At 48.2% G+C, this 10,072-nt stretch overlaps 1 protein-coding gene across 1 annotated transcript; it reads left to right on the top strand.

The window, feature by feature from the left end:
• Positions 1-1,355: 1,355 nt before the first annotated feature.
• MYF6 (myogenic factor 6) lies at positions 1,356-3,206 on the top strand. The gene is made up of 3 exons (XM_067559896.1): positions 1,356-1,924; positions 2,205-2,295; positions 2,578-3,206. The coding sequence occupies exons 1-3, from the start codon at positions 1,406-1,408 to the stop codon at positions 2,694-2,696; spliced, it is 729 nt and encodes a 242-aa protein (XP_067415997.1). The 5' UTR covers positions 1,356-1,405; the 3' UTR covers positions 2,697-3,206.
• Positions 3,207-10,072: the final 6,866 nt, after the last annotated feature.

The following is a 10,072-nucleotide window of genomic DNA, read 5'->3' as shown; positions in this document are numbered from 1 at the left end:
ACACATGGGAAGTGAGTGCCTGGCCCAAAGAGCTTAAATTCTATATATTGTACTCTTTAAGCACATTAAAATGTTGTGGATCCATTTAAACCCGGATATTGGCATGGCTTATTAAGGTGGATATGGGGCCTGATCTTGCAGGATTTACTCGGTTAAAACCAAAATCCCATTGATTTATGAGGCCATGATGTTAATAGAAGTAGCGGTTCACAATCAGTTTTTGAGGATCAATGATCAATTCCATTATATCAGGGAACTTACCAGCAGAATAATTGTTCCCTTCACAAAGGACTGAGTTTGAAGGACCCCTGGATAGAGTTGGTGATATTTCCTGGGCTTGGTTCGCTATTTTTACATTTGTTTTTGCAAATATCTGCAAACTATAATCAAACAAGGAGAGAAATTCTGATCTGGATTTGGTGTGCTGCAGTACATGGGCTGGGACTCCGTGGGGTGAGTGGCAGATATGGGTTAAGATTGTGCTTTGCTCATGATATAGCCGTTCTCAAGGACAGCTGGGTGTGTCACTTTGGGGATACAGAGAACCCCACTTCCCCCGAGGATCAATAACTGGGATACCTCACCAGATTCTGAAAGGTTCAATATTTGTAAGCACAGTGTTTAACTTAGTAACTCTGTCAATAATGTATAATGAGCCATGGACCAGAGGTTACCTGATCGTTCAAGCTGAGCTGTCCCGGGGCAGCCTTCATGCAGGTTGTGTGTTGCAGAAGTGTGTGCACCACTTATAACCTTGGGCTGGCACTAATGGTTTGGGTCACAGGAATGGCATGTTTCGAAGAGGGGAAAAAATAGCACGGACTCTTCTGAAAATATGAACCCGTCTATTTGGAGAGTGACCGTTGCCTTTGAAACCCCTGGCTCCCCGGCTATATTTAGCACGGGAGGAGGACTGGAGAAGAGGTTGCAGGTTTAAACTCGGCTGTTTGCCCTAAAATCAAGCCTCCCCCCCCCCCCCCCACACACACAGTGTGTGTGCAGATTTGCACAGCAAAGCGTGGCCCTCTGCCCTGTGGACTTAGTCCCCAAATCCACCTTTGAGTTCCCACTTCACCCCGAGGGCACAAGCTGGGTTTGTGGGGGGTTGGTTTGTATGTTTATTTTCTCCCCCCATTTCTCCCCCTTTCCCCCCCTCTAAATAGGAGATGTTCTCCCGGCCGACTCCAAGATACTGGCTGGAATCAGATTTGGAGGGTGATGCACCGCGACAGCTAAAAGTGGGATAGGGTTTCAGCAGCTACTATATATAAAGCAGGGGGACTTATGTCACTGCGCTAATTAAATTCCATCTGGCTTGTTCCTCTGGATTTTTTTTTTTTTTTTTGGATGTGGTTTTTTGAGCCTATCGCCCAACTGGAAGACGCAGAGAGGCCACGGGGAGAGCATGATGATGGACCTTTTCGAACCGGGTTCCTATTTCTTCTACTTGGATGGAGAAAATGGAGCCCTGCAGCAGCTGGAGATGGCAGAGGGATCCCCTCTGTACCCGGGCAGCGATGGCACTTTGTCCCCCTGTCAGGACCAAATGCCCCCAGAGGCTGGGAGTGACAGCAGCGGAGAGGAGCATGTGCTGGCCCCCCCCGGCCTACAACCCCCTCATTGCCCCGGCCAGTGTTTGATCTGGGCTTGTAAGACCTGCAAGAGAAAATCGGCCCCCACCGACAGGAGGAAAGCAGCCACGCTGCGGGAGAGGAGGCGGCTGAAGAAGATCAACGAAGCCTTCGAGGCTCTGAAAAGGAGGACTGTGGCAAACCCCAACCAGAGGCTGCCCAAGGTGGAGATCCTGCGGAGTGCCATCAGCTACATCGAGAAGCTGCAGGAGCTCCTGCACAGGCTCGATCAGCAGGAGAAAATGCAGGAGCTTGGGGGAGACCCTTTCTGCTTCAGCCCCAAGCAGGGAAATGTAAGCAACAGCGATTTCACTCCGTTGTCCCGCCTGCCCCCCCAGAAATTCAGCTGCGAAGCCGCCTTCCGCTTTGTCCCCCTCTCCCTCTTTCCCTTCCTTCCTTAACAGAGTCTGTCAATCCAGAGCGCCGGGCAAACTAACACGCCTTTAGCAGGCTTCGCGAGGGGCCGTGTAAATTGTGCAGAAGTCTAGCCGGCAGCCGAGCGGCAGCGATCCCCTTTGCTAACCCAGGTTATCTCCCTCTCTTTTCCCCGTGCGCCCGGCGTGTTTGCTTCAGATCCCAAGTTCGGATTTCCTGAGCACCTGCAGCTCCGACTGGCAAAACGTTTCTGATCATTCCAGGGTGCTGGCGATCAACGCCAAAGAAGGTAAACGTCGGGATCCTCTTTACATGTGCACGGTGTGTGTGTGTGTGTGTGTGTGTGTGTAAAATGTATACCTTGTTAATCTTGACATGCAGGGCTGAGCAGTGAGCTGCAGATATTTATTGTAAGTTTCCGCACAAGTGGTGTTTCCTTTTCCTAACATGTGTAGAGGCTTTGATTATCGTTTCTCATTAGATCCTCCTTTCTGTCCTTTCCTTCTGTCTATCGACCCCCCGTTTAAACCAACGAAAACACTCTATTGATCTATTTTTTGTTATTAACCAGGAGCCTCCATCGTTGAATCTTCAGCCTCTAGCAGCCTCCGTTGTCTTTCTTCGATAGTGGACAGTATTTCTTCAGAAGATCCCAAACTTCCCAGTGTGGAGGAAGTAGTAGAGAAGTAGATCTGCATTTGGCCTGGTAGTATTTTGAACGCAGACAGCAAGGAACTCACCCCACACCAGATAAACTAGATAATGAATTGAAATAATTTAATGTTTTAGCAGTCCCAGACAGGGGCCTTGTTAAAGGCACTGGTAGGCAAATAAAGTTGCAGCTTCTTAAAAAGAAATGCTCCTCAGATGAATATACAATCCGATCTTTCTTTCTTTCTTTCTTTTTCTTCCTCATGTTGTACAGACCTCCCCCCACTCCTTTTTTATTTAATATATTTACTTGTATTCTGGTGATCCACTTTGTATAATACTCAACCAAAAGTTCATTCCTGTCTGAGTGAAGCTGTTGGTTGGATTTCCTGTTAGTACTATTTAAAGCGTTCTTAGGTTTTGGTTTTGTACATAATTTTAGTACTTTTTTATGTAAACCTGATCACTATATATTTAAATTGTGGAATGTGCTCTTGTATATAAGAACGGCCAGATTTCTTGGGTATGTAAAATAAAGTTCTTTGTGTTACAAAGGTCCCATTCCCGCGCCCCATCCTTACTAAAGTGTGGGCCCGATTCTGACCCGTAGAGTTACATTTTGCCATTGACTTAGGGCCAGATCAGGACCCAGTTTGGTCCATCCAAACAAAAGGTGGTTCAGTGAAGAGGCTGCAAATATTTCCAGCCGGGGCAGCTTTGCTTGAACCGTCCGAGCAGTTTCTTCTCTTTTACTCAGCACAGCACAGCACAGCCTGCCTTCATTCGTTCCCTCTGGTTTTGCATCAGCAGCCTTCCACAGCTGGCCCTGCTTCCCAAGCAGCTGTGTGACCGCTGCGGGTAGCCCGCGCTCCTTCACCCAGCCCAGCGCATCCCTTCAGCGGCCCGCGGTGGATCCACCGTCCATTTCATTACAGGGCCCGAGAAAGCGCTTCCCCTCCTGTCAGGTGGTTTTACCGTCCCCACAAAATGTCCAACAACCCTCCCGTGCACAGGTCCCTGGCTCCTGGCTCAGGCAGGGCTCAGTTTACCCTGCAGATCTGAGCTGCTGGAGCCTGGAAGGGGCAAGCCTGCCCAGCCCGATGGCCGGGAGAGGGGCAGACTCCTGGGTTGAATTAACCCCCCCCCCCGTATCTCCCGAACCCTTCGCCGATGTTCTGCTTTGGGGGGAGGCTGGAGAGGATTTCACACACCCCCCCCCCCCCCCGTTTGCAGCGGAATTGCTGGGCCCGGCTGGTTCCCGGCCGGCCAGCGAAGGCCTCTGCCAGGAGCCGGCTCCCGTGGGGTCTAGAGGGCAGAGACTTCTTCGGAAGAAAGGTGACTCCTGCTGCCTGCGCCTACCCTGCCGGGAGGGAATGGGGCCCCCGGGGCGGAAAGAGTTAAGTGGTTGGGAGGAGGGGGGGGGGGGACACAACACGTGAAGCCTTTCAGTCCGGGCTGTAGACAAACAAACCCTCGCCGCTGAGGCTGGCGACGCAGGAGCTGCTCCCAGTGCGGACTTCACGGCTGGGGGCAGCTTGGTTTGTAATCTGGGGACGGGGCGACCACCAGGAAACGAAAACAACTGAGATTCTCCCCCCCCCCCCCCCGGCTCCCCGCCACTTCCCGCTCCGGTTCCATTGCCGAGCGTTCCCAATCCCCGCCGCCCCTCTGCCCGCCGTCCAGCCCTCCAGCGTCACACAAAGGACGGGGCGCGCCCATGTGCCCACCAGCCTCCCGAGCCCGGCTAAGGGACAGCTCGGCCACTCGCTCGCCCTGGCTTCCTCTGCGAGCTGACAATTCGCCGGCGCCCCCGGCTTTTCTGGGGCTGTGGGTTTGGGTTTTAAGTCTGCCCCTTAAATCAGAGCCAGTCCGGCTGTTGAACGCCGGGCCGGGTAAATCTCAGGCAGTAACAGTAGAAACAAGATGGTTCGGGTGCAATGACATTAGCCCCCCCACCCCGGCCCCGCCGTGTCGGAAATCAACTCGCTGCGGTCCAGCCACAGCAGAAGGCCGGGCCTATGGAAAGCTGCACTTCAACTGAATGTGGTTTTGCTACACAAAAACCGATTGCCCGGGCCAAGAGAGGGTGGATGGTGCCCTGCTTTTCCTGTGGGGCTTTAGCTTGATCAGCACTATCGGATCTAGCCTTCAAATTGTAACTCTCCTTGAAAGGAGAATTTCAAGAGCATCTCATGCACACCTTGGAGAAAAAAGACATTATTTCTTGGGCTCTCTTCCTGGTAGGCTTTAGTCACGTCCTAGTATTAACGCCAAGACACTACACTGTCCGGCTGTGTTTGGCTCCCCGAATCCGTGTCGTCTCCAGCAGCGGGGTAACGTGAGAAATTGTTTGGAGTACGTTTGGTTTTTCATTAAATAAAGAAAATATTTCCCGAAGAGACTCCCCGTGACCTCCATGGCTGTGGCTGACATGTCAGGCTTCCCAAAGAAAGTCCTCTGTGTGTTTGCAATTAACGTGTTTTTGTTTGATATTAATAACGATAATCTTTACCTAAAGCCAAAGCAAACAGGGCCCTGGAAGCACGAAATCCAGAGGTAATAACTGGTAAAGATAAGCGGTTTGTGATTTAATCTAGCCTCTTTCCAGAGGGGGTTGGGACAAAGTTATCAGGTTTAAACTAATGAAAGTGATTTCTCTGCCTACATTTTATTAAATGTGGAACAAAGCTCGCTGGAACACGAGTCTCCAAATGCCCCTTTTAAGGCCTGGCTCCGGCAGCTTCCCCTGTATTGCTTAACTCAGAACCTGCTGGTTTATTTATATTGAGAGGGGTGAGGAGGGAACTTGATGGGCCCATTTATTTCAGGATCCAGGAGATATTATAATATCCCCGGGACCGGAAGTGAGGTCATTCCCTGGGCGCACTGTAAGCCGTCATTATAGTTGAGGTATCCTTGAGAAGGAGAAAGAATGCCCTGGTGGGACAAATGAAATGTGGATACAGTGGGGTGGGGGGGAAGATAAAGGTAAATGGGACTGGTTTTAAATCCCCACTAAATACTGAACCACAAATGTAATGTTCTCTTCTTCAGTGAAATGCTTAAAGACTGCGATTCCATTCAATAGTTGTAGATGAGCAGCTAGTGGGCCTGATTCTTGTCCAGGTAAAACTTCCATCAACTTCAGGGACAGTTCGCCTGAGTAGGAGAGCCGGAATTAGGTCCAGCTTTGTTGAGGAAATCCCAAAAGACCAGGGCACAAGGGTATGGTTCGGTTCTATTCAAAGGGAAAAGCCCCAGCTCTAGACCATTCATAAGCAGCACTTTATAGGATCGTTCCTTGGCTTTGGGGGACCCAGTAGCGTTTTGCCAGCCTTGCCCTTTTATGGAAAGTGTGGATGTTTGCATCCAGAGGGGACAGAGAAAGATGGGGGGGAAGGAGGGGTTGAATAACTCAGCCATGTGCTCGTTTGGGTTTCCCCTTCTGTAGCAGCAGGAATTAGCAACTTTCCCCCTTCTCAAGGCTGCTAAAAACTCTCGTGTCCCTTTGATCTCTCTTGGGAGTCCCAGAATGCAAGCAGAGGCCAATGTCTTCTTCAGCTGTCTTCTGTACAAATCCTCCCCGCGGCTCTGGCAGGTACTAATGTGTTTACTTAGGTGTGCGCAGTTCCCAGAGCTTGGTGCAACCAAAAGTTTAGCACGTTGCCGGAGTGCCCTTAATACAGGTCCAAGTGGGAAGGAGTTTTTGTTGGTAGTTAGTCCTGGAGGCTGATTGCTGCCGGGAACCTCGGACGGCAGGATTATTACTGGAATGGGCGATCGGCCCGGGAGCGAAAACGTTCACCGAGGGAGCGTTCCCCAAAACAATTTGAACTAATGGTCACAAAACGGATCTTGAAAAGCATCATTGCTATACAGAGACTCAAATCCTGCAATCGCAGGCAAAACTCCCACCGACCCCAGTGGGAATTTAGTCTTAATTTTCCAGAACATTAACTAATTTCCTCTGTATTTTCTCGGTTGGGATTGTATTGTGTATTTTAAATAAAGGATAGCCCAAAATAAAACCTCGATACGTTTAGACTCAGCTGGTAAATATTCGTGGTTCTGACCCCCGAGTTCATGCAGGCAAACTCAATGGGAGTTTTGCTTGAAGTGAGGACTGCAGTAACTGCTTTTTGGCTTCAGCTGCCGTTATAATTCATTACATCTAAGATCTGGTGTTTTTAACGTACAAAATCAATACATTACTGGAGCCCCAACACGGCTAAAAAGAGAAATTATGTACTGCAGCCAGTACCCCACACCCTTCTCACGTCAAGACGCCCCAACGTTTAAGCACTGGGTCATATCATATATCTGTAAAGATGGCAGCAGTGTGTGATAATATTTGCAGACACTCTGGTTTACATTTCATTCTTAAACGATCCGTGGCCGCTTTGTCTGCTACATTGATTCAGATTCTTGAAACTGTGATATAGTTCCCGGTGAGAAAATGTGAGTTTCACACTTTCTTTTTGTTTGGTTTGTTGTTTCATTGTTTTGTTCTGTTTTTCACTGTTGCGACGTAAACTCAAGGCATTTCAGAAGAGGGGAGAAAAGTCCCGAAATAAAATTCAATAATGTTGCTTTAAAAAACGATTCTTTCTTTTATGGAGGAGGAAAATCGTACTAAAATGTGTTTTAAATATATATATTTTTAAAAGTAACTACCAGTGCGATTCCCATTGGATGAGGGATGCTTTTGAAATGCTGTGTTCTTTTCTACTGAGAAGATCTCTTGTTTTTAAATATAATATATACATATATATTTAAAAACAAGAGATCTTCTCAGTAGAAAAGAACACAGCATTTCAAAAGCATCCCTCATCCAATGGGAATATATATATATATATATATATATATACTTGTGTTTTCTCTGTTTTAACAAGAGTTTGCAAGTTGTATCTGGTGCCCACTGGGTTCCCATTTTCGGCCCGTCAATCCCCAGATCTCAGAAGCCCACCACCCTTTTCCCTTCTCAACAGCCTCATTAGCCAAGCTTGTAGTTTGTGTTTTTTCTGCTTCTTTTAGTTCCACTCGCCTGCTGCACTTTTGCAAATCTGTTTTGAGATCACTTTACAAAAGGGAGCCGGCCGCCTCTAAGGGATCCTAATTACAGATTTTTCCTGAGTGACAGCATCTTTTTTTCCCAAAGATTCAGGAAGAAGAGAAACAATCTTCAGAGGTCTCTTGGGAAGGGCACATTTCTAAACAACCTCAAACACTCTGAATAAGGACCGAGAGATTCGAGTGCAAGGAGACCCAGGCGATATTTTGTAACACGTACTGGCATTGTTATTACAAGATATACTGCACATATGTGGAGAGAAACCACTGAGAAGTGATCAGACCAGTGTAACCGACTAAAGACCCAGGGTATTTGTGCACAAAACACAAATCTGTAAACAGGTCTATTTTAGCCAGCGTGAACATGCTACATTCAAATATCTGTGTGCTTCAGTCCAAGGAAGTCTTCAAGTTACTGCTGAGCAGAATCGCTTTATTTGGCTGATGATTTCTTGCAAAGCCATTGAGAACTGCAGGGTTTCAAAGCTGAATGTCAACCTGGACTTCAATAGCAAGAGAGTTGAAATTCAGAGCTTTCCTTCGCGGTAACTTTAGTCCTTTATCAGCGCTCTGGCTTTAATACCGTATTCATTTCAAAGGGGTCTCTCGCTGCCCGTTTATGGCCCTAAATAAACTGGAACAGTGCAGATGTGGCCTTTCCAGCCGCTTAGAGAACTGCAGGCCGACTTTTGGAATGGGTGTGCGCAGGTTTTTAGTTAGGAAACCTTTTGATTTCTTCCTCTGCTATAGTTTAAAGTGGGTTTGCACCTTAAAGCAAGAATAACATCCCCTCCGGGACGTGAATAGCTACGGCTCAATTACCAGATGGATTGCCATGGAGCTGGCTGTGTAGTGTATAGGAAGGCAGGGGCTTTCAGGCTACCTGCGCCACACCGCAGTCTCATGTCTCCTTTGCCGGTGTGTGTGGTGGACAGCCTGCATGAAGGCAGGAAAGTGGTTTAATAACCTTCCTTCCACAGCTTCAGCCCCGCTGAGACTCCTTTACTTAAACGGGGTTTGAATAAAACCACGAGATCAAGACGCAAACTCCCTGGCCTTGGCAAGAGTAGTCAAAACTGGGTACAGAGAAGAATTCGCATAGCCTGGGAATTACTGACGGGGCGCTTGGGAACCCGTTTTATTTAACCCACATAACACGTTCTCCTAAAATATAAAGGCCAGCTGAATGTGGCCAAAGGGTTCCTGGGCATTGGCGAATGCCTGTTAAATGGCTTCATTACCACTTTAATGACCCCTTTCACAGTTTCACTGATCTGCTAGTAGGGCTCTGGAAGGCTTTTGTCACCGACTTGTGTAAAGTTACTCAGGGATTGCGGGGGTTAGAAATTTTACACTTCCAGGAGGGGGATGTTGCCCTGACAGCTGGGACGCATCTGTAACGGTACAAGTTTGGCTGAAAGCAGAAAATCAGCAAACCCAAAGCACTGCTCTACTGTTGTGTCTCCCGCAGCATCAAGCCACAGGGAAGGGAGCAAGGGAGTGGAAGAGAGATTTTTTTCTTAGGCAAACAAATACGGTGATCTTTTGTGGGTACCTTTTCCGACATGATCAGCGAGCACTAAAACCTGAAATGGTTTTTTCCCCCTCCTTTTCATTGTTAACTGATCATGTTATTGCTACGTAGGAATGATTTTCTAGCTTTAAGCCTTTTTTTAAAAAAGCAAATGATCTAGTCAACGGGCAAAACATCTGCCAGGAAAATGAAGGAAACGGATCAAATCAGGCTTATGAAAAACAAAGTGAGCCAATCTGTTTCGAACGGTACCACTGAGTGTGAGAAAGTCGAATGATTAAAAACATTCACCCATGGAAGTCCCGTGAACATGGAGAATAAGGCGAGACCGGCTCCTCTTCACTCCCATAATGTGTTGGAAGATGCTTAAGTGCAGGAAATGTCACGTTTTGGGTGTCCCCCCCCTGTTCCTGCTCTTTATCTTTTCACACCCGGCGGCGAATCTCTGCTTTTATTCTGGAGTGGTTACACTCGCTGCTTTGAAAAAGTGGATTCATGTAGAAATGTAATAAACCCATCAGCTCGTCGAAAGGAGCCGTGCCTAGCGAGCTGTCTCCTGGGGAATGGAGGGGGTTTGCCCAGACAGCCCCGGTAGGGGTTGTGGAGGGATATGCTAATAAAGACTAGGCTCCCTGGACCAGCCTCCCATAACAACATGTCTATATAAAGAGCCCCGTGCCACAGAGCAAGAGCACTTTGTCTCGCATCCCTAATTACTTCGGAAATTGCCCAAGAAAGCTCCGGTGTGACTTGTTGAGCCAAGCTCGCTGCGGTCCAGACCCAACGCCTCTCCCGGTCCTGTGCTGCGAAG

The sequence above is a fragment of the Emydura macquarii genome, unplaced genomic scaffold, assembly GCF_026122565.2.
Source record: "Emydura macquarii macquarii isolate MOO-44397 ecotype Brisbane River unplaced genomic scaffold, CSIRO-AGI_Emac_v2 contig_2205, whole genome shotgun sequence".
Lineage (NCBI taxonomy): Eukaryota > Metazoa > Chordata > Testudines > Chelidae > Emydura > Emydura macquarii.
The sequence above is the reverse complement of the archived record's forward strand: the minus strand, read 5'-3'. Positions and strand labels throughout refer to the sequence as shown.

Excerpts from the sequence above, each read along its gene's own strand:
- MYF6 (XM_067559896.1), top strand. The coding sequence starts at position 1,406 with ATGATGATGGACCTTTTCGAACCGGGTTCCTATTTCTTCTACTTGGAT. Across the intron at positions 1,925-2,204 it reads TCAGCCCCAAGCAGGGAAAT|ATCCCAAGTTCGGATTTCCT; the intron begins GTAAGCAACAGC and ends TGTTTGCTTCAG. Across the intron at positions 2,296-2,577 it reads GGCGATCAACGCCAAAGAAG|GAGCCTCCATCGTTGAATCT; the intron begins GTAAACGTCGGG and ends GTTATTAACCAG.